This window comes from Oncorhynchus tshawytscha, linkage group LG10 (assembly GCF_018296145.1).
Source record: "Oncorhynchus tshawytscha isolate Ot180627B linkage group LG10, Otsh_v2.0, whole genome shotgun sequence".
Classification (NCBI taxonomy): domain Eukaryota; kingdom Metazoa; phylum Chordata; class Actinopteri; order Salmoniformes; family Salmonidae; genus Oncorhynchus; species Oncorhynchus tshawytscha.
In genome coordinates this window covers 52,722,567-52,747,642 of record NC_056438.1, presented here as the reverse complement: position 1 = coordinate 52,747,642, position 25,076 = coordinate 52,722,567, and the positions used below count along the sequence as shown (strand labels likewise).

The 25,076-nt window shown below is 41.1% G+C and overlaps 1 protein-coding gene across 3 annotated transcripts; it reads right to left on the bottom strand.

Annotated features, from left to right (window-relative positions):
• Nucleotides 1–237: 237 nt before the first annotated feature.
• On the bottom strand, nt 238–21,732 carry LOC112260425 (la-related protein 4B). Of its 3 annotated transcripts, none has more exons than XM_024435516.2 (17): nt 21,238–21,732; nt 18,320–18,453; nt 11,510–11,669; nt 10,657–10,821; nt 10,252–10,330; nt 9,478–9,614; nt 9,108–9,211; nt 5,051–5,161; nt 4,763–4,816; nt 4,199–4,435; nt 3,768–3,877; nt 3,292–3,564; nt 2,958–3,006; nt 2,458–2,625; nt 2,029–2,207; nt 1,653–1,764; nt 238–1,451 (listed from the first exon to the last, which is right to left on the bottom strand). In XM_024435516.2, the coding sequence occupies exons 2-17, from the start codon at nt 18,398–18,400 to the stop codon at nt 1,128–1,130; spliced, it is 2,343 nt and encodes a 780-aa protein (XP_024291284.1). In that variant the 5' UTR covers nt 18,401–18,453; nt 21,238–21,732; the 3' UTR covers nt 238–1,127. The 3 variants fall into 3 exon arrangements, with proteins under 3 accessions (XP_024291284.1, XP_024291285.1, XP_024291286.1); XM_024435517.2 differs by having other exon boundaries at nt 2,464–2,625; XM_024435518.2 differs by having other exon boundaries at nt 2,958–2,985.
• Between the last annotated feature and the right edge of the window lie 3,344 nt (nt 21,733–25,076).

The following is a 25,076-nucleotide window of genomic DNA, read 5'->3' as shown; positions in this document are numbered from 1 at the left end:
GCCTAGCCACCTCCACTGCCAACATGTGCCCGCTGAACTAGTCTTTGACATGCTCGTTTCACAGCTAAATTTAGAAGGAGTAGAGTCACCAATAGCCACCACGTGATGAATTTATGCGTTTTTTTTCTGAGATGAAAATACATGTAGATTTCTACTGACACTGATAGTACCTCTCTCTAAGAGGCCTAACTAGCAATGTGCTTTATACGGCTAGGAAACAGACTCCTGTGAATGGGATAGCAGAAAACTACATTTTATTTTTTACCACAAGAAATACCAGATAAAGACTTTGGCGCTCTTAAAACCACCAGCACGCAACAACTAGAGGTACTTGTACCAACAATCAAAACCAGTATGCAAATAAATGTATTCTCCTCATATGCTGGTGTTACAATGACAAAGAGTTCCGTGTTGGCAGAAAGAATCTCAGAAATCCCTCAGAAAGTAGGTATTCTGTGGATTTCAGTGAAGTCTAAAATGACACTAGACTAGTTGACCTTGCATATGAATGTAAATATGTAAAAACAATTATGGTTGCGTCCCACACGGCGCCTTATTCCATATGTCGTGCACTACTTTTGACCGAGAGTAGTACGCTACTCAGGGAATAGGGTGTCATTTGGGACGCCAATCTCATGACTGACTGATCATCTCATCCTGCAATGGAATCACATTACATCTTAGGACTGCATACAACATACAGAAACAACCCCCACAACTAACAAGATCTAAACCGCTATTCCGTTACTCATCCACTTCCTTTCATTCACTCACTGGGTGGCTTCCAGTCTACCTACTCTCACAATATTATCTTGGAAGGCAGTTTGGACATATGAATTTATCCCACTAATCTGAACAAGAGTTCATTTGACTGATTGACACAAAATAATGCAAAAAAAATCCAAATGAAATAAACCTCCCAAAAAAATAAATAAGTAAAGATGAACGGTTCTCTACATGCACACCGAGGTGCTATTGTCAGTAAGCCCTGATCCAGAAACACATCCTCTCTATGCTATGACTGACTGATGATTTTGGGATAGGTTGTATTTCAATAGCCCTGACTTTTTCCAGATTTTTTTCCTCTCACACATTTGTTTTGAAATTGACTTTATTGCAGTTGGGGGTTACTGCAGGTACTTTGGGGGGGTGTTGAGATCTTTGCTGCTGGGACCCTTCCCTGGGTGGTGGGGAGGTGGTGAGGGCCACCGGCCAGTTGGTCTCCGGATCTCTCGGGGTCTGCCTGGGTTAGCAGGCTTGGAGGAGCTTGGGTATGTCTCTCGGGGGGCCTTGGGCTCGCCCCTGTCCCCTGGAGCTGCGTCAGGGCACTTCCTCTCCTCTCCTGTGGAGGCAGCGCTGCTGGCTGGCTTGACCTCTTTAGGGGCCTGTAGTGTCGGAGCGTGGTCTTTAATCCTCTGGCAGATCTCAGCGTAAGAGGGCTTTCGCAGTTCCTGAACACACAAAAAAACCTAGATTGTAGATGATTAATTTCATAGGACATTGACTACACACCCTGGTTTGACATGCATTAAAATAAGAAACACGGTCCTTACCAACCACAAGTTAGCATCTATACCTATCAAAAGATCTAGATCAGCTAATATCAATAATTGCACCTGGTTGTTTAAATGCTTTGGTGAACCAGCACTTACTGTAGCAGCCCCATTGACTTGAACAGATTTGCTAGCGGTGTACAGGGTGTCAGTGACCAGCTCCACAGAGACCCGGTTCTCCTTCTGCTTCGCCTCCGGAACTTTCACTTCCCTGAAACACACACAGTATCTCACAATTCATTCACAAAGACGAGTAGGGCATGAAATGCTGCTAAGTCAGTTCTGTTCATTTTTTTCCCAAGCTACTTTGACAACAACTACTGTATCTACTGTGTTTGGCATGTTTGATGAGGAAATAGAGACAAGTGTGAGAGAAAAGATACTGTATGATATGAAAAACAAAATAAGTTATGTTTTTCTAAATAGAAATAGTGTGTGTGTGTGTGTGGTTGAAACACACGTGTCATATACTCACTCTGCAGGTTGGGAGGGAGTGGGGATAGGGGCAGGGCCCGAGGCTGGTGCTAGGGTCAGGGCTGGGGGAGCAGCGGGCAGGAGGCTCGAGGGCTGTGGAGACGTGAAAGTCCTCAGTGGCTCCTTGTGTCCTCCTGAGGGGAGGAGGGCGCCTGCACCGCTGGCATCAACACTTACATTCTGGAACGGGATGAGAAAAACAACACATCAGGTTCCTACTGACAGCAAAGCTGAAATGTTGAGCTAAGTGATTCACTATGTTGGCTTGGAGATGACAGCTTGGCTGCATCCCATATGGCACCATATTCCCTGGCCAGAAGTCTATGGGCCCTGGTCAAAAGTAGAGCACTTACATAGGGCATAAGGTGCCATTTGGGATGCACAGAGTACAGTGGCCTGGAGATGACAGCTTGTGGTGGTAAATACTGACCCTGACCTTTGTGGCTCCTATTACCATGCTGGCCAGTCTGTTTTCAAACATGTTGTCAGGGGTCTTGAGGTGGCCTGCGGCCCCAGGCAGGGGGGGGAAGCTGGAGAGCCCCAACTCAAAGCTGGGGGACGGGGGCTTCTGAGGAGGGGGTGACTGGGTGGCCACTCTCTATACAACAAAACAGCATCAAACACCGTCAAACAGGGTGGACACTCCCTAAGCAACACCGGAGTGGGCACAAGTCAGTCAGAGAAAACAACCTCTGCACCCTACTCCCTTCATAGAGCACTACTTTTTACCAGAGCCTATAGGGCGGGTCAAAAGAAGCGCAGTATGTAGGCCAGGGTGCTAAAGCCAGCCTGGCAACCATACCTACAAAATCCCTGCAATACAAACATTCAGTCAGGAGAGGTCACAGCCTTCAGCATCAGTACTGATGGATCTTTCTCAAAGTCAAAGACTAGTTTAAGAGGAGAGATATTAAAAAAAGATGTACTTACTGTAAACTTGTTGTCATCCCTCTTTTTCCTAGAACCATAAATATTTGTCCTTTAAGAGAGAGAACATTTGAAAGATTCACTGACATTTTTTTTAATCTATTTGAAGCAAAATTTTGCCTTAGATTTCAATTCCAAAACATGAGCGCCATGCGCTCTCTCTCGAAAAATTATAATGCGTCCCAAATAGCACCATATTCAGCGGACTACTTTTTACCAGATCCCATGGGCACTGGTCAAAAGTAGTGCACTAAATAACAAATATAGTACCATTTGGGACACAACCTATGGATGTCTATGGTGGTGAAGCTCATGCAGATAGTGGATGATCACTTACCTTCCACGGCCCATGCCCAGTGAGTAGTCGGTGCTGACGGGCTCCACCCGACCCGTACCGATGTCCCTCCTGGGGTAGGTCATGGTGGAGGGGGGTAACCTGGTTCTATTCTGGCTCAGGAGCCGCGTCGTCTGGGGGGAACCCCGGGGCACCCCGTTCAGGATGCGCTCTGTGGGGAAGTTGAAGATGGTGGGGTTGTCCAGGAGCCCTGTGCCACGCTGATCTGCGTTGGGTATTGTGGGCCTCAGGTGAGGTTTATTGTGAGTGTGATTCCTGAAAAATTCCACAAGAAACACTGATCAATAATGTTTAAAGATCCTACATCATTCCATAGAATTGGATTGAGCACACATTATGGAATTATTGACTTGAATGGGGATACCTGTTCTACTCATTCTATTTCTATAATACAAGCACAGTCATGTGGACATTCTTGGTAGTATCGTGTACATTAGATGGAATGTCAGTGTACCCACCTATTCCTGGGAGAGTAGTGCCTAACACCAGCAAGAGGAGATGTCGCTGGTTTAAAACTATGGGATGTTGTAAATCCATTGATGAATTGGGTGTTGTGAAATGATGTAACCTGTTGAATATAGAAGGAAACACTAAATCAATTACTTTTATAGGAGTTCTAGTAGCATATCATACAGTGAAGTTATGAAATCTCTCATTTGATGTCTTGTAGGTTTGTGGGTGGTAGGTTTGAAAAATCGTGGTAATTTCTCCAACATTTTTAATTTGTATCTAAAATTCCCAGGTTTTCCAGAAACACCGGTGGGAAGATTCCCAGAATCAGGAGAGAAAAGGCATAAAATACATGAATTTCCCAATCAGAATTTTGGGGATTCTGCAACCCTAGTCTGTATTGTAGGTTTGTAGGTGTGTGTATGACTGTTGTTCTCACCAGTGAAGGGTCTATGAAGCTGTGGGTGGCTGACCAGGCCTGTGGAGTGATAAGGCTGTAGAGGGGGAACTGTTGCTGAGGGCTGTACACTGGAGGAATGTAGTACGATGTGTAACGCTGTTGTTGTTGTTGTTGCTGCTGCTGCTGCTGTTGAGCATATGGGTTTACCTCCACCGGGCGGTAGCCATTCTTTGGCATAAAAGTGTTGATAGCAATTGCCTTCGCCTTTATCCGTGCCTGATTGGGGTTTAGAATTTAGAGTTCCTTAGAAAATAGATTTTTCCTCAAAAACAAATATTCAAAGTAGGCATTTTTCAAAGCGGTGCACAGAGATTTGAATAAATTAGCCATATTTCTCCAGGGTATTATTTCACGTCAACTCTAAATGAACCCAAACAAACACTGTAGATTGAATTGTTGTTATCAACCACTGGAAGTTGTTTGGGGGAAAGCATTAGTTGCTGTTATGTAGACAGAAAAAGGTTCTGAAGCCCCATACTCCAGAAAGTACAGTAAATGGGTGAAGTTAACCTTAATTAACACAAAAAACATGTATTAGCTTACCTTAATAGGTTTCCCTTGGAAGGTTTTCACTTCTTCACGAAGATACTGATATGCCTAGGGAAAAAAAGGTTAAATGAACACTTCAGAAACAGCACAAAATATATCTTCAGTTTGTATACCCGCTGAGAAGGACGTAAGCTCAAGGCCAGTATATAATCCGGTATGGCCACATCTAGCGGTTGTAAACCAAACATAGACCAGCCCTACAATCCTAAAACGTGCAGGGGAAAAGTACAAAATCAAGAGCTATGATCACGCAATGGTGCGACATTCCAGAATGTTCCTTACCTGTTGTGCATCTGCTTCTGATTCAAAGGTGATGAACCAGTTGTCGTTGTAGGCAAACTCAGAATTTATGAATTTAGGTAAGTTCTTTCCTTTAAAAAGAGCCTCGACCTCCTGCAAAACAAGAGCAAATGTCAAGTTTAAAAAGGGATAGTTCAGGGTTTAAGTCTTTAAGTCTAGCATATGGTAAGCTAGTTAGCATTGGCTGGCAAAACTAACTTCTTTCATACTGGACACAGACACATACACAAATGTTATCCACGAGTTAATCTGCCTCTGGAGAAGCAGATAAAGGACTTCATTGTCAAAATCCTGATCTATCCCTTTAGTAATGCCAAAACGCCATAGGAAATGTGAGCAAGTTCCTGGTTTCGATTGAAAAGCTTAGGGCGGTCTAAGCCACTGCCTCTGGAGCACATTGCTCGAGCATTGGTTCGAATCTGGCACACTGCTTTTTCAACACACTCCCTCTTGTATCTGTATCCAACAAACAAACAAAAATAAATTGGCCCTATCAATGTCAAATATTGTCAATATTCCCCAATGGGAGTACAGTTCAGACTGAAATAACACCATTAAAATGTTCGGAATTCTAAACAGCTAAAAACATCACCCTTTAATTTGTCACACTGCATTAATTTTGATAACCACCCACTTGCACAATAGCTGAAACCTCTAAACACTGTATAAACAATGTGTCATTGTGTTCGAATACTCATACTAACTGTACTATTTGTGACGTGAATTGAGTATATAGTATGCTTATTTGTCATAGTATGGATATAGTTAGTATGCCAAAAGTTCCCAGATGTCATACTAAATTCGCCAAAATATGAAGTACACAAGCAGAGGACACTATTTCCGTACTTTAGGGACCATAATGCAAATCAGGAAATGGGCGTAGCTTCACATCATTTTCAGATTTGAAGAAATTGGTGGAAAATATGCAGCAGAAGTACAACGAGTGGAAACAAATTCATTGCTTTAACTAATTATGACAAATGTTAAGAAAATGTTGAGCAAAGTAATGACTGTTCAAATAAGTTACCTTGCACGTTATGTTGGCTGGCAATTTGTTAGTTACACGCTTACGAACCACATAACATATCATTACAGCAGTATGTACCGGTATGTTGTTAGCTAGTTACCTAACGTTAGTTGGCTACTTATACATCAAACTAGCCAGTATATTAACTATAGGTTAACTACCCAACGTTTATTGACTTGATTATTCCCATTATTCTTAGCTTAGCTAAATTGTATAGTCGTTCTCAATGGACATTTGGGTGCATTCGTAAATTCGCTCTGGCTATCTACTCCGATTTCAGAGCACTCTCGTCTGAGTGTACCAGAGAGCAAAATAATGCATTTTCGAGCGCTCAACACCTGTTGAATATGGCCGGTGTCAGTAAACGTCAGCAAAAAAAGCATAATTAAATTGTTGCCAGGAGCATAGTTAGTCACCAACGTTCTGGTTAACCAGCTCTGCTAGGGCGAGTAAAATGGTCAGAGTGGTCTCATTTGTGTCTGGAAGTAGCTAGCAAGCAAGCCAACGTTAGCTTGGGTGCTTGACTGCCGTTGTAAGTAGAGGTCGACCGATTAATTAGGGCCGATTTCAAGTTTTCATAATTGGTATTTTTGGACACCGATTACATTGCAAACCACAAGGAAACTGCGTGGCAGGCTGACCACCTGTTACACAAGCGCAGCGTCAAAAGAAGCCAAAGTAAGTTGCTAGCTAGCATTAAACTTATCTTATAAAAAAAAAAATCAATCTTCACATAATCACTAGTTAACAGCACATGGTTGATGATATTACTAGGTTAACTAGCTTGTCCTGCGTTGCATATAATCAATGCCGTGCCTGTTAATTTATCATCGAATCACAGCCTACTTCAACGTCGCCAAATTATTTAACAAAATCGCATTCGCGGAGAAGAAAAGCACATTCGTTGCACAAATGTACCCAACCATAAACATTAATGCCTTTCTTAAAATTAATACACAGAAGTATATATTTTTTTAAACCTGCATATTTCATTAAAATAAATGCATGTTAGCAGGCAATATTAACTAGGGAAATTGTGTCCCTTCTCTTACATTCAGTGCAAGCAGAGTCAGGGTATATGCATCAAGTTTGGGCCGCCTGGCTCGTTACGAACTGTGTTTCTTCCTAACAAAGACCGGAATTAATTTGCCAGAATTTAAAATTAATTATGACATAACATTGAAGGTTGTGCAATGTAACAGCAACATTTAGACTTACGGTTGCCACCCGTTCGATAAAATAAGGAATGGTTCTGTATTTCCCCGAAAGAATAAACATTTTGTTTTCGAAATGATAGTTTCCAGGTTTGACCATATTAATGACCTACGGCTCATATTTCTGTGTTTATTATATTATAATTAAGTCTATGATTTGATATTTGATAGAGCAGAATGACTGAGCAATGGTAGGCAGCAGCAGGCTCATAAGCATTCATTCAAACAGCTCTTTACTGCGTTTGTGAGCAGCTCTTAGCAATGCTTGATGACTTCAAGCCTATCAACTCCCGAGATTAAGCTGGCAATACTAAAGTGCCTATAAGAACATCCAATAGTCAAAGGTATATGAAATACAAATGGTAGTGAGAGAAATAGTCGACGTGTCAGAATTCCAATAATAACTACAACCTAAAACTTCTTAACTGGGAATATTGAACCACCAGCTTTCATATGTTCTCATGTTCTGAGCAAGGAACTTAAACGTTAGCTTTTTTTACATGGCACATATTGCACTTTTACTTTCTTCTCCAACACTGCTCTTGCATTATTTAAACCAAATTGAAAATTTTTCATTATCTATTTGAGACTAAATAGATGTTGTGTGTTATATTAAGTTCAAATAAAAAGGGTTAATTGTTCATTCAGTATTATTTTTATTATTACAAATAATAAAAATAAAGTTTAAAAAAAACAAAAAATTAAATGTTTTTTTATAATTTAAAAATATATATTTTTATTCATATATATATATATATATATTTTTTTTTAAATGGGCCTATTAAAATCGGTATGACTTTTTTGTCCTCCAATAATCGATATCGGTAAAGGCATGGAAAAATCATAATCAGTCAATCTCTAGTTGTAAGGTCAGCACGCTCAAATCAACCCTACTCCTCGGCCCCGAACGTCCAATGTGCCCCCCGAGAGTGAAACGCTCTGAATTATAAACTGACAACGCTCTGAATTTACGAGCGCACTTTGGCACTCCAGATTGAATTTAAAAACACACCCGAAATGTCTTACTAGTAATTTGTTATGCTAACTAACTAGCTTACTAGCTAGTTAGATGTCGCATAGCAACAGCATCAACTTCCGGTAGACAGGCAAAGAGCTAGTATGCTCAACTGAAAGGATACTGTTAGTTTACAGTGTACTAAAATTAACTAATAGTATATACTCAGTAAGTATGTAGTATGTTAGTATGGGTACTCAAACACAGCTCATAACATATTTAACAGGGTGTCAACATCACAACATGGAAGATGAGTAAAGAAATAAATTGACAGACATATACACCAGTATGACTTATGATTCCAGGAAAACGACTCAGGGTTGTAATCATTATTCCAAAAAGCTGCAAAATGAAAACTACTGTTTCGATTGGACAGGTTCAGCAAATGGAGGGACCTACCTGAATCTGCCCAATAGAAAGCTTTCATTGTTTCACTGTTTGGAGTAATGATTACACCTCAGGTAGTGTGCTGTGCACTCAACAGGAAATGACCTACAATGCCCTGGTTAAAACACACATATAGCCTAGTCACATAAGAGCTTGTATGAAAATGACCTAGTCTTGCTGAAACTTGACTGATTTCTTTCCACTGTCTGCCATACTGGATACAGTCAGTCGAAGGTAAGTCATTGTTTTCTTTTAAAATGGTCCAGACAGAATGTCCCAAATGACACCCTGTTTCCTATGTGGTGCACAACCCTTAGTGTTCTGGTCTAAAGTAGTGCACTACATAGGAAATAAGGTACCATTTGGGACTCAACGGCAGCTAGCCAGTGAACATACCTCTACAGGAGTGCTCTCAGGGACCTCTCTGAGGATGACGATGCAGCGGTTCTGGTTGGGTCTCACCTTCTCCCCTTTCTCATCTACCTGGACCAACGGCAGAGCTACAGGGGCAGGGCAATATTCAAGTCCAGTGAATTTATAATCAAAATCTGAAAACTTTATTGCCATGGAACAAAATGTTGCTAGGAATTGGTGTTGTACAAAGAAGGTTAACTAATACAACTGAAATCCATATGAAACCAATCCAAATGAAACATCTATTCCCAGCAATGTCTCTTAAATCTCAATAACAAAAATTGCTATTAGTATCAAGTTAATCAGAAAAAGTTCAGTGAATGATAGTTTCAAATAGAAGGGTGTCACTTACATCGTAGGATATGAACGATTAACTCCACGTCCGTGCTGAGTTTCTTGACGTGGTCCAGGTTAGCTACCGTCACGATTGGCACATACTGGTCACTATCCATCTGAGAGATAAGGTACATGTCGCTGGCCAGGTTCTCCCTTTAAGTGAAAAGAGACAAGACATAACAGTAAGTCACTCCCTGTAGCCTAAGTCACTCCTCCCTCCCCACAGCACCCACCAGGGAATTCTTGACAGCATGAAATAAAGCTTTCATTTAGAACACGCCTCCCACAAAGGGCCAAAGAGAACTAATGAGTATGCGGCCATTGTGCATCATCACAGTGACATATTTCACTGGCTGTATTCTAGCATGGGCAGCACTTGATTACTATCAACAAAAACTATGGCCCAGCATCGACACATACTGTATGGGGAACAGCATAATAAATGGAACAGTAGTGGTGTACATTACTCCCCTAGCTACCTCCCCTAAGAGCCAATTAAAGTTTGGTCAGGCAGGTTCTGTAATGGCAGAGCTGTGCCTCTGTGCTGCACGGCTGTAGATTTTATGGTTTCTGCAGCACAGTGTGCCCAGTGCATTATTGGCTGTATTGTAGTAGGCAATGTCTATGTCCCAAATGGCACCCTATTCCCTATATAGTGCACTACTTTTTCCCCAGGGCCAATTGACCAGAGTGCGACTGGCACTGGTCAAAATGTCAAAAGTTGTGCATTATATAGGGAATAGGGTGTAATTTGTGACACAATCAGTGTATAGTATTGACTGTTACTCACCGGGACAGACAGAACTCCAGGGTTTTCTTCAGGTGTTCCCGGAGGTCTTCCTGACGGCTCTCCTGCTGGAGCTCACTGTCTGCTCATCGGGGGAACAGACAACACAACATTCACCTTCATTTCACCCTTCATTTCATTCAACTCACAGGTCTTGTCCCAAATGGCACCCTATTCCCTATATAGTGCACTCTAATGACATTAGACCATTCATTATATTACACACAGTCCCCTTTAGGTACAGGTTGTTTAAGTTAAAACAAACTCATTGATGCATACATTTCTAATATTCTAAAACACAATGTTGCAGTGCAATGAGAATAACATTTATATAATTGTGTATCACTTTCATAGACGCTTTGCTCAACTCAAGTGAATGGTCTCCACTCCAGTGGATGAGGATCCCACCTGTGTGAGTTGCCTCCTGGCCAGACTCTGGGTATGCAGCAGGGTCGGAGCCCTCCAGGGTGACGGTTGCGGCCATGGGGGCTGGCTCTGCCATCACCGGTGGAGGCTCATCTGGGTCGGCCAACAGGGGCTCCTCAAACACTTTGTCTTTGCTGGCTTCATAGCCTGGACAGAGTAAAACAGGAAACAACCATCCAAGCAGTTAACACAAGCTACAGTCTTCACTGGCTTCATAGTCTGGACAGACTTAAAGGGACAACCAAGAAAGCCGTTAACACTAGCTAGTAATACCGCGATGGCTTAAGTTGAAGAAACAATAGGCCTACATGTTATGTAGTACTAGTAATACATTGATCTATACAAGGGGAAAGTGAGGTAAGTATCTAGATGTTAAAATGGATACCATGAACATGTGACTACTTTAATTGCCACAAATAACTTCACATAATGAGCTAGGAGTAAAATGTAGATGTGTCAATCTGAATAAAACTGGTCCTAATTGATCACCTTCATGTCCCCACCAGTCCCTTGTTAACTGCCACGACGGCTAAACTTGGCTAATCTTAACGTCCGCACATAAAATTATTCTGCTTATTATGTGTTAGAAGGAAGGATGGGTTGGTAATATTTATAGCTCTCCCTCTGACTAAATTCAGTATAAATGATTCAACCCATGGCTGCGCCGTGATGACAGGGGTTGCGCACCAAATGGCACTCCAATCCCTACATAGTGCACTACTTTTGACCAGGACTCTGGTCAATAGTAGGGCACTATGTAGGGAGTAGGGTGCCATTTGGGACACGACCCCTCTGTTACCGTGGCTATCTCCAGCCGGTACTTAAAATGGCTGACCTTCTGGCCCAGGGTCAGCCGAGCTGCTATCGCAGCCATCCTTCCATGGCTGGAGAGCAGGTGTGTTCGCAGTCCCAGTCGCAGTGGCGGTGTCCAGGTTAAGCATGTGATTGGCCCATGCTTTTGCATTGGGGTTCAGGTCAGAAAACTTGGCAGATTCCTGAGGCAGGAGACAAGATAGGAGAGTATTATATACATGAGTTCAGGTAGGCCTCCACACTTCAGCAGACAAAAGAAAGGAGGGGTACTCAACAACAATAACAGGAGTACAGATGTATAAGAATACTATCAGTATAGCAGAATATAGGCTAGATCAAGGAATAATGAGAAGGTACTCTCCAGGAATTTGACAAGTCATTTTTAAGGTTCTGCCATTCAACCTTGCGTACTGTTCATATATCTATAATGTTACCCCTTGGCGGCGTTATCAGAAAGCATGGCATTGATTTTCACTGCTACACAGAAGATACACAACTTCACATTTGTGTCAGAGGATTTCAGCTGAATTAGTGATTTAAATAGTTGGATGCTCACGATTTCCTCCAACTAAATCAAGGCAAGACAGAGGTACTTATTGTTGGAGCCAAAGCACAGAGCGAATCTAGTAGCCCCTTTTAATTCATGGGCAATAAAGACAACACCAGGTAAAAAAAAACACAAAAAAAACAGGTATTATTTTAGATTCTGAACTCAATTTTGAATCACACACTTGGAACGTGACCAAAAAAGCTTTTTTTACCACCTGAGGAACATTGCAAAGGTGCGGCCGTTTCTCTCAGGCTGATACAGAGAGACTCTTCCATGCTTTTATTACAAGCAGTCATGACTACTGTAATGCTCTCCTGTCTGGTCTACCCAAGAAAGCCATTGGTCAACTGCAAAACATACAGAATGCTGCAGCACGGATACTGACCAAGACCAGACGGAGAGCACATATTACACCGGTTTTAAGGTCTCTGCACTGTGAGCTTTAGAATACATTTTAAGATTCTTCTATTGGTTTTTAAAATCAATCCACGATTGTACACCTCAATACATGTCAGACATGCTTTTAAGTTATATACACCCAGTAGGTCCTCTGGCAGTGGCCTTTTAACTATCCCAAAGCCTAGGACCAAGAGGCATTCTTTAGTGATTATGCCCCCAGCCTTTGGAATAGCCTGCCAGAGAACACAATGGAGGCTGAAACTGAGGACATATTTAAAAGATATCTTAAAACACATATTTTATATTTGCTTTTCCTTAGGGTGCTTTTTAGTCATTCAGTTTGTCACTATCTTATGTTTGTGTGTAGTAAATATTTCAGCTTTTATTTTCATTGTTTGTTTTTTCCTGTAAAGCACATTGCATACCATTTCTGAAGTGAACAGTATAAATAAAGCTGGTTTTGATTTGTGGTGTGATCATACAAATACCAATGTGCAAATAGCAATGGCCAGTGGCCACAAATGTGTGTTCATCTCAGTACAGCAAAGCTGATAGCCAGTATGAAGAAACTACTATGCATGCAGACAATGATTGATGATATAGGCCACTTCATCTTGTCACACAGCAAGCAGACCATCCCTTCTGGGATTACTAGTTATCCCAGAAGTTGAATAGCCTAAATGTCTTTGAGTTGGCCTAGTCTTTGAGTTGAGGCACAAGTGTCCGTGAGAAAATGCTAGTGTAACCTAAATGTTTCCCTGTCAGTTCCACAGAAGAAATCAAGGAAAATATACACAAAATGTTGTCAGAAAAAGGTTGACAGAGAACAAACTGTTTTATATAGCCATAGCTACATCATTGAGAAACCGGAGTTTATGATAAATGCATTAAGTAAAATCAACAATGATAGATATCTGGCATAAGAGATATCAAGACAACATACATGACAGATTGAGCACCACTGCTTTGGGCAAAGAGAAGTCTGGACATACTCACAAGAGATAAGTAATTGTTCTGCCAATTCCTTACACAAGACTCACAAGCTATACGGCTGTAGCGAAGGGCTTTGGTAAAAGCCATACTAGAGTCCTGAGGCAAAGCGGCATGTCTGTAACAGTTACTCTCCGCTGCCTACAGTAAGAAAAGAGTCCAGGAGCGCATCCAATCATGCCCTGCACACTCCGGGCTCACAGTCATCGCACCTGCTGCACACAGTGACGGTCCATATGGCACCTCAACCACATTCAGAGCCAAGCACAACACAGACTACTTGTATCACCTCTTGGATATTCCCAGAGCTTTCTGAGCACACCAACCAAGAGTCTATTATCCCCTGGTTATTTCCAGAGGTTTCTGATTCCCAGGCATCACACAGCGTATTCAGCATGCCCTCCTCGGGCTTCTGCCTCCCATAGTCTTCACTGCTCTTTGATGCTTCTGAGGCTGTGGCTGCTTCTGTGGTCCGTCTGTGCTGTCAAACTGCCTCTGGGTCACGAGGAGCGACAGGTTGTCGGGGGAGAGAGAAAATTTTAAAAAATGAGACACACTGCTGCCGAGGTGTCCGACGTGGCAGCCGCTGATTCGTCGCTGTCACTCATTCCCATTTAATGGCGCTTTGGTTTCATCACTGCTGCGGCTACCCTCTGAGTCATACGCTCTCCATCAGAACATCAAACCCACGTCACCAACGAACAGACATACTGATGGCTAAGGTGGGTTATTGTTAAATCCACCTGAGCCAAAGACAGAAGCTGCCTGAGGAATGGATTATCCAGTGTGTACACTAGGCTTCTCCTTTTGCAATCCAAACCCAATAGGCCTTTAGGTGTCAGATGAACCTGTGTTTAAGTAACACACCAATATCCATAACCTACATACAAGGGTCAGGGGTCACACTAGCTTTTAGAAATCAGCATTTTCAAAATGCAGACCATCCAAAAATGTGCATTTTAAACCATTTCACCCGAGTTGTATATTGAAAGTCAAGTGGTGGTTTGCGGTCAGGGTTGTGAAACTATACATTTTCTTCACACAAAATAAATGAAAGCAAATATAATTTAAAAAATTGCTTAGTTTTTAATCTAATGACAAAAGTGCAACACTATTTGGCTAGCAGCCACACAATCAGCTTATAATTAAAAAGCCAGGCCATTTTGCATGTTTATCATAGAAAGAACAAAGCTAGCTACATTTCCTAATGTTGTGTATCATAGAAAGAACAAAGCTAGCTACATTTCGTACTGTTTTGTATCATAGAAAGAATAAAGCTAGCTACATTTCCTACTGTTTTGTATCATAGAAAGAACAAAGCTAGCTACATTTCCTACTGTTTTGTATCATAGAAAGAACGACACTAGCTACATTTCCTCATGTTTTGCTTCAAGTTCATCTTGCATTTTAACTTGCTAACAGAGATCAGTCAGAGCGCTGTCTGCCGATCCAATGTCGTTTGTGTATGAGGGAATCTGATTTCTGATAGCAAATATTTGTCATGGAGTGGAGAAGTGCAACTGAAAGACAACATTAGTCCTTTTACATTCATGATTTGGAACTAACTGTGACTGAACCAGAGCAGAAATAAATTTGATTTTTTTCCTGTGTGAAAAATGCAGAATTCTGCATTAACATGACATCGTTGGTACAAAAAGCCTTAATGGAAAACTTGGATAGTTATGATTCTCTGCTGTGGGAAATTCAAGAGGCTGAGTATCCAAAGGGGAGACAAAGTAAATCCAGCTTTCTTCAGAGTGATATAATACATTGATGGAACAGCAACAAGGCCCTTTGCTTTTCACTGGGAGCTTCTGTCTATTTGCCCGGGTCTATTTATAAAAATACACAAACTTTAAAAACACTGCATTAGGCTATAAACTCAATGGGCTGTCTGGTCAAGCATACAACACACACCAAGACAAAACGCTACATCAAAACCAGAGAGCCACACTGAGACCAAGGCAGGAGAAACAAAGAGCCTATAATCCAGTCATGCAATAATGTAATACCCTCCCACTCCCACATCTGACCTGGCTGCTATAGAAACTGGCCTGACATAACTGACTACCATGTCCAAAGCTTCAGAGCATTTCAGGTCCGCTTGACCTTTCCCAATAAAATGCCTTGGTGCCTCCATCCCTCACTGAGGGGAGTGATTCACCTTTCCCCAGTAGCCTGATTGGAAATGTTATTTTTGGGAAGCTGTTATTCATTATGAACTATAGACGTTGGGGTCGGGGGACATTGTCATCGAGTGCACAGCATGTTTTCATTGCTCCTTTAGTCAGTCAGACAGCCAGGGAAGTGTTCATTTGTACACAGGGATAGGTTAAAGTCCCTGAAAAGGATACTAAACAAAACACACAATTTGGACTGGTCCGTCTGGGAGGCTTCTGCCACGTTGAGCTCCAGACCCAGGGCAGACAGACAGTGGACTGGTAATGTGCTGAGCAACCCGGATTCAAACGACCTAGGGGGGATGCTGTGTCCACAGGAAATGTTATACTTGTGCATCCTCACAAGCCTACAGGTTCTGGCATATAGCCTAGGTTACAACTAAATGGACATCTCTTGGACAGCCAGATCCTGAAAACAATTATCTCCAACCTGACACAGAGCATTAACTAGTACTATACTAGAACCAATGACAGGCAGATTCCAGTGAGTGGCAGCAGCATTGGAGTCATTAATGTAACAGCTTTCACATTTGGATAAGATAGGGCCAACACATAGCTTTAAATAGGTCATATGTGCTATTCATGAATGTTCATATGCCACAGCATATGGCACAGTAGCACTGAGCAGAGCAGCATAGAATAAGATGCTTAACATCACACACTACATGTGAACAAGGAACACATGGAAGTAAAGGTCATTCTTTAATAAGGCGAGTGGTGGGAGGCATGAATAATTACCTTAACAACAAAAGTCCCTGGATTGAGACGTGAAAACGGCATACCTCAAGAATCTATTGGGGACTTTTTCCTGAAACCAATCTTGTTTCCAAACGTATGCCATGTGTTTAGCCTAAATGAAACTGGAAAAAGACAGCAGTGTCTTTCCATTTACTAATTTGGGAGAATAAGCTTTCCTTTTGGCCCTCATTTAGGCTATTCAACTTAACATTCTTTCCAACTCAAGAGATTGACGAACAAGGGGAATTTCAATATGTGTAGCCTACCTGCGTCCACACGCTTCTTAACAAAATGTAGCCTACAGCATGCAAAGACAACATGCTCTTCATCTAATAAAACATACAAGCCTTATGACAAATCTATTGAGCGAGACTGCCAGCCACATAGCTGCACCATGCAAGGAGAGCACAGCACTCATGAGGAGTCCTCATTTTAACACGAGTGCTGTGCTCTCCTTGCATGGTGCAGCTATGTGGCTGGCAGTCTCGCTCAATAGATTTGTCATAAGGCTTGTATGTTTTATTAGATGAAGAGCATGTTGTCTTTGTATGCTGTAGGCTACATTTTGTTAAGAAGCATGTGGTCGCAGGTAGGCTACACAAATGGCAACCTATGTAGGAAATAGGTTGCCATTTGGGATGTGACCCCAGAGACACACACATCTCCATTGTGTGAAAGAAGTGAGGAGTATGTAGGGATACCAGTACAGGAGTATCTTGGAAACAGAAAATACATGAAAGCTTGCAGCAGAACCATGACTGAGGTGTTAAAATGCCAACTAAAGAATGTATGTCCCTATAAATACTGTATACTTAATTTTTAAAATACACTTAGTGATGAAAGCAGCAGCAGGTAGCCTAGCGGTTAGAGTGTTGGGCCAGTAAGTGAAAAGCTGCTAGCCAACAAGTTGAGAGAAAAAAAACAGACGATGTGCCCTTGAGCAAGGCACGTAACCATAATTGCTTGAGGGTCGACGTTGATATTGACAGACCCTGGCTGTGACCACATTCTCCGGGGGCATCCCAGGGGGAGTTGGGACATGCAAAAAATAAAACAATTCACATTCACATGTGTATTAATACACACCTGTACATGTGTGAACTAGGACAAATATAAGCACCCACCAAAGTATTATTATATAAATGACCTCGGCGCCAAACAGCAATAGCAGTTCGCATTTAGGAAAAGTCGGCGCTTGAAATTGAGGAAAAGTTGGAGTCCATGAAGCTACAATGAGTCAAAAAATTGGGTTACAAACACAATTACAAATAGGCCTAAGTATCAGAAAACATGAAATCAACTCTTGCAGCAATAAAACATGCATTAAGTGGGAGAATATAGCCAATTACACAGAAGAGCAACCAACATCTTTTTAAAATAGAATTAGGCTACATCAGTGGGGAGGTAAGCTATGTTTACCAAACCAGTTCAGAGAAGAGAGGTTTCCCCTACTTTTGTAAAGCATACGATGAGAAAACACTGGTTCAGATGATCGAGAAGTATAGTTTTAGTTAAAAAGGCATGTGTTTTTTGCCTGGTTTTGTTTAGATTTCCCCGAAATTCAGTTTCTCCGTTTGATTTTGAGAGGGAACCTGAGAAAACCACACTTTAATAGAAAAACAACATTGAATGTTCTAAGTCCTCAACAATGTTTAAACCACCTTTGAGTTTGGCGAAAATTGAGAAATGTTGATTTGAGTGTAGTTGCCCTTTAATTATACTGTGCACCTAGCAAGAGGCTGTTGTTTAGCAGTGTTTTTGCAGCGCACATGTGATGGTAAAGTTAGCCAAACCAATACGAATCACTGATGCATCCTGTTAATGCCATGATAAACGTGTGCAAATTAATACATTTGTTACATTTAGTTGATTCCCTACATTTTGAATATCGTTGAAATCTGTTTTAAAATGTATGGATTCCGTCCATGTTCTCCGCATTGGCGGAATTTCTAGGAGCCTACTATTTAGTACCTACCAGATGAGAGCTCTCTTTTGCTTCTTGTACTTGCTGCACCTGTGGTTCAGCTACAACTTTTGTATCCTGGTCAGAAGTCATGAGCCGTCTACTTCTTGGCTCCTCAGGGAGAAGTCTCTTTGTCACCAAGTAAGCTGCGAATAGAGAAACAAATAAGTTTACCAGGGTTGTATTCATTAGTGCACCCCATAGCGGAACGTTTTGCAACGGAAAACGAAACCAAGTGTTTCATATTGAACAAATTCAGGTAGGTGCCTCCATTGTCACATTTGATTCCTTGTGAATATGCATAGAGAAAACACTGCAGCAACCAATGCTGTAGCTCACCATGGAAGTGCAAAGAAATATTTCATTAGTAATGTGTCAACAAAACATACATGCAAATCGATAAGTATGAACACCATTGGAAATGTCCCTTTTCTATCCAGTAGATCCAATTTGTAAAGAAGTGATAATCCCCCAACAATCGAATGCCTGTCTAACATGAGCTCTCGTTGTGTTCACAAACAAAGCAGAAAAATAATGGCATGGCTGTAAAGCTCACGACCTTTGACCTACATACTCATTACCACAGACAGTGTGAGCTGGGATTAACAGACCATTGTAAAGAATTAAACAGATGCTTTTCCATCAAGCAAGGCACAACTAACTACAGTTATCAAAGCAATTGTTTCAACAAGTCAACAATTGTGCTCATTTCTTGCACAACTAATTCAGAGATCATGGCCAACAGTTACAAGGTTCCCACACTAATCTTTAACTGTCATGTTTAATATTGTGTCATGGACCTATTTGACAAATGATAACGAGTTATGCCCTTATAAGTGTTAACCCTGTATGTAATTGTCTATTCGTGCATTTCTGCTTATTCTTTGAGAAACGGAAGATGGAAAGCCCTGGCGTAATCTAGCCCTGTTCCTGGAGAGCTCCCATCCTGTAGGTTCACTTCAACCCTAATCTAGCACACCTGATTGTAATAATTAGCTGGTTGATAAACTGAACCAGGTTAGTTACAACTGGGGTTGGAGCAAAAACATACAGGAAGGTAGCTCTCCAGGAACAGGGTTGGACACCCCAGAATTACGCCAAATATCAAAATGTATTTTTGGAAATTTTGCAAACATTCAATTTTGCTGATTTGCATTGTCACTTGAGGACTGTGCTGTTGTACAGTATGCAAGCAAAGTTCTGGTCTCCACAAAAATGGCAATTTAAGCAGAGTTCCAACAACTGTTCACTACAAGTGGTGACTGCAATACATGCCATCAGTGATAAATGACATAGGTTTGATATAGCCCACCAATGGCTGTCAACAGTTGACAAGTTCCTATTGAATAGTCCCTACCTCAGACAACTTGACAGACAATTTTACTCTTTCCATCATTGGTACTACCCAACTTGTTTGCACTATGCATTATCATTTTTAATTGAGATATTCTTGACACATTTCAGGAAAATGACTGTGGATACTATAGTAAGATACAGAGCAGGCCTGTTACTTCAGTCTCCAGCTGACAAGTTCAGCAGAGACCATGCAATGAGGTAAAGCCTGCAGGGAGGATTTCCATTGTGTGTGTTTTTTTATTTGTGAGGACAGGACGATGGTTAACCTAGCTACCAGATTAAGCTAGCTAGTCAAAGCTCTTTTGCTAACTAGCTACCTATGGAATTGTGGCAAGAGCCCAAACAGATCTGAGAGAAGGCTAGAATCATGGTGGCATGTGACTGCCATTTACAGTGATTCTGGCTAGTAAAATACTATAAAGTAATGCTGTGTAAAGCCCATTCAACTACAAAGTTAACCCAAACTGCTGGAAAAAGCAGAGTATCATCAGCATTCAGTGAAAGATGGCGACCTCCAGCATGATTCACCTCCATCAATCAAATGTATTTATAGACCCCTTTTTACAACAGCAATTGTTGATGGAGACTATTCCAAAGGCCAGCCAGCAGATCCTACCCGCTTGCTTACAGCTGCACTAGGGTCGGACAGGAATCCTTTGTATATTAAGACACTGGAGCTGGCGCGAGAAATAGCTCAAAACATACCTCAATCCAGGGATGCGAAATACATTGTACCCTGAACTGCCCCAGTATCCCAACTATTACATCAATAAGATTGAACTACTGCTAGTTGTTTAGCAATCGTTGAATCTTCTTGGTGTAACAGTTGGGATAATGGGGCAATTCGGAGTACAACGTATTTCTCATCCCTGGATTGAGGTACGTTTTTCGAGCCATATCTAGTTCTGCAGAGTCTTAATATACACAGGAATGTTGTCTGACCCTAGTGCTGCTGTAAGCAAGCAAGTAGGACCTGCTGGCTATTCTAAAGGCTAGACACCAATTATTATGTGCACCTGACGCTCCAGACAAGGCCATTCATAGCTCGCCAATTTAGCAAGTAACCTAGCTGGTAGTTAGATAGCAACGTCTGTAGCTACCTAACTCGGACGTCACTGCGGTGGCACATTGATTTGCCTAACAAAATCACGAAACATTTAGCAACTAGCTATCTGTGCCAACGTTACCTGTCGAATAGTGAATACTGAGCTAGTTAGCTGACTAGTTACCAATCAATTCACGAGCTAAGTAGCTAACGTTAGCAAACGCAGCCACTTCCATACTCATGTAGTTAACGTTACGTAGCTAAAAGTAGCAAGATTATAACGTGGGGAGTTTACTAGCTAACGTTAGCTAGCAATGTATTTGCTAAAAACAACGCACAACAAGCAACCCGCGTTAGTTGGCTAACTTGCTAAATTAGTTTGACAGCCGCTTCAGTAAACTTGAATTTATACATTGCTATCGTATAGCTAGTTATACGATATTGTTATAGTTCTAGGCAGCTACCGAACGACAGTTAGCAACAACGAGTAAGCGAGCTGGCTCGTTACTAAGCAATGGGCGCTACTCACCTGTCAGCTCTCACTGCACGACGATGCAAAGACTTGTGGTAAGCAAGGCCTTGAATTGGCTTCCTGGCTGAATACGCACGATATTATCAAGCTAACGAGCACGCTAGCTACGATTTACTACAGTCTTCGAATGAGCAATAACAAGCTGTTGGGGGGCTGGGATGGCAAAAACAAAAAGAACACCCGCCCTTTTAGCCAAATCTCAGAAAACAAAATACCGTAACGTTAGCTTTCCTAACTAGCAATGCTAGCAAATTAGCTTAAAAGTAGCTATTAACTTTGCACTTGTTTTGTGCAGTAGAATTAAAATAATCTATATTATTCTTCGAATTTTACTAAGCGGGGGTTCTACTAGTAGGAAAGTAAATATGGAACATCAACCCTGAACTCTCAATGTGAAGCGTTCGTTAGCTAGCTGGATCACTCGAGGTAGCTACCAGTTGGGAATGGAGAAATTGCTGTTCCAGTTGTGTGAAGATAGCCACAATAGAGGAATCGTCGGTTCGCCTTCAAATTAACAGTCCGCCATTGAAACTGATACAAATAGTGGAAATAATGCCCTATTTGGAAGATATAATGCTAAACAAGTTTGGAATGTTGTTACATAACTTACAAATGAATGAATGCAATAATACATTAATTTGCCAATAAACAGTCAAACAAAACAGTTGAAATGGATGTATAAAAATTGTCACAGACTCTAGCCACCCAAGTTATACACTGTTCTTTCTGCTACCGCATAGCAACTGGAGTAGGACCAAAAGGTTCCTGAACAGCTTCTACCCCAAGCCATAAGACTGCTGAACATTTAATCAAATAGCTACCCTGACTATTTTCATTGACACACACATGCATATTGACACCACATACACACTCTCACATAGACACTCTCTAGTACTCTTCACAAATGTTGCTGCTACTCTGTTTATCTATCCTGATTGCCTTGTCACTTTTCCCCTACCTACTGTACATGTACACATTAGTCTACACCTGTTGTATTCGGCGCATATGACAATTAACATTTGATTTGATTAGACTGCATAATTGCATGGGGGCATACAGTAAAAACCGGTATGCACTGTACAGCCTTATCTATTGTATGGAGTGGGCACCCATGAAATGGGGTATCAGCCAACTCAGTGACATCCACATATTACATTTCTGTAGAGTTTACACAAATATTAGCATCATAGCTCTTATTGAAAGACTTTGACTTGGGGAAATCACCTCCATTGTCAGTCTATTGTGTGTATTGGACATTCATATTGGATTATAGCCTTGCCTATGGCCTTGACTATGGAGTGTGAGTAACAGGGTTAGAAATGTCCCTGCTGAGTTGTCGTCACTAGTTACCAAAGCCACAAAGTCATAATTATGCTAAACCCTGCCTATTTCTACAACTTATTTTCTTAAAATCTGATTTTAAACCTAACCTTAACCACTCTGCTAAATAAAATTAAATCAAGTTTATTGGTCACGTATACACAGATTTGCAGATATTTTTGTAGGTACAGTGAAATGCTGGTGTTTCTAGCTCCAATAGTACAGTAAAACCTAGCAATAAAAAAACTATACAAACGTAGTTCCTAAACATAAAAAAATAAGTTAAATAGGATGAGCCATGACTAGAATACAATATATATATATACAGTTGAAGTCGGAAGTTTACATACACTTAGGTTGGAGTCATAAAACTAATTTTTTAACCATTCCACAAATTTCTTGTTAACAAACTATAGTTTTGGCAAGTCGGTTTGGACATCTACTTTGTGCATGACACAAGTCATTTTAACAATGATTATTTCACTGTATCACAATTCCATTGGGTCAGAAGTTTACATACACTAAGTTGACTGTGCCTTTAAACAGCTTGGAAAATTCCAGAAAATGATGTCATGGCTTTGAAGCTTCTATTAGGCTAATTGACATCATTTGAGTGAATTTAAGGTGTACCTGTGGATGTATATCAAGGCCTACCTTCAAACTCAGGGCCTCTTTGCTTGACATCATGGGAAAATCAAAAGAAATCAGCCAAGACCTCAGAAAACAAATTGTAGACCTCCAGAAGTCTGGTTCATCCTTTGGAGCAATTTTCAAATGCGAGATCAGTACAGGTGCATAAAAGCTGGGACCGAGAGACTGAAAAACTGTTTCTATCTCAAGGTCATCAGACTGTAAAACAGCAATCACTAACTCAGAGAGTCTGCTGCCTACATTGAGACCCAATCACTGGCCAATTTAATAAATGGATCACTAGTCACTTTATACAATGCACTCTAAATAATGCCACTTTAATAATGTTTACATATCTTACATTACTCATATCACATGTATATACTGTATTTTATACCATCTATTGCACCTTGCCTATGCTGCTCGGCCATCGTTCATCCATATACTTACATGTACATACAGTTGAAGTCGGAAGTTTACATACACTTAGGTTGTAGTCATTAAAACTTGTTTTTCAACCACTCCACACATTTCTTGTTAACAAGCTATAGTTTTGGCAAGTCAGTTAGGACATCTAATTTGTGCATGACACAAGTCATTTTTCCAACAATTGTTTACAGACAGATTATTTCACTTAAAATTCACTGTATCACAATTCCAGTGGGTCAGAAGTTTACATACACTAAGTTAACTGTGTCTTTAAACAGCTTGGAAAATTCAAGAAAATTATGTCATGGCTTTAGAATCTTCTGATAGGCTAATTGGCATAATTTGAGTTAATTGGAAGTGTACCTGTGGATGTATTTCAAGGCCTACCTTCAAACTCAGTTCCACTTTGCTTGACATCATGGGGAAATCAGCCAAGACCTCAGAAATAAAAATGGTCGACCACAAGTCTGGTTCATCCTTGGGAGCAATTTCCAAATGCCTGAAGGTAACGTGTTCATCTGTACAAACAATAGTACGCTAGTATAAACACCATGGGACCAAGCAGCTGTCATACCACTCAGGAAGGAGACTCGTTCTGTCTCCTAGAGATGAACGTACTTTGGTGCAAAAAGTGCAAATCAATCCCAGAACAACAGCAAAGGACCTTGTGAAGATGCTGGAGGAAACGGGTACCAAAATACCTATATCCACAGTAAAACAAGTCCTATATCAACATAAACTGAAAGGCCGCTCAGCAAGGAAGAAGCCACTGCTCCAAAACTGCCATAAAAAGCCAGACTACGGTTTCCAACTGCACTTGGGGACAAAGATTGTACTTTTTGGACAACTGTCCTCTGGTCTAATGAAACAAAAATAGAACTGTTTGGCCATAATGACCATCGTTATGTTTGGAGGATAAAGGGGGAGGCTTGCAAGCCGAAGTACACCATCCCAACCGTGAGTCATGGGGGTGGCAGTATCATGTTGTGGGGGTGCTTTGCTGCAGGAGGGACTGGTGCTCTTCACAAAATAGATGGCATCATAAATTCACCCAATTTATTGTGGGAAGCTTGTGGAAGACTACCTGAAATGTTTGACACAAATTCAACAGTTTAAAGGCAATGCTACCAAATACTCATTGTGTATGTAAACTTCTGACCACTGAGAATGTGATGAATGAAATAAAAGCTGAAATAAATCATCCTCAACTATTCTGACATTTCACATTCTTAAAATTAAGTGGTGTTCCTAACTGACTTAAAACGGGGAATTTTAACTAGGATTAAGTGTCAGGAATTGTGCAAAACTGAGTTTAAATGTATTTGGCTAAGATGTATGTAAACTTCGGACTTCAACTGTATTCTCATTCACCCCTTTAGATTTGTGTGTGTATTTGGTAGTTGGGGAATTGTTTGATTGCTTGTTAGATATTACTCCACTGTCGGAACTAGAAGCAC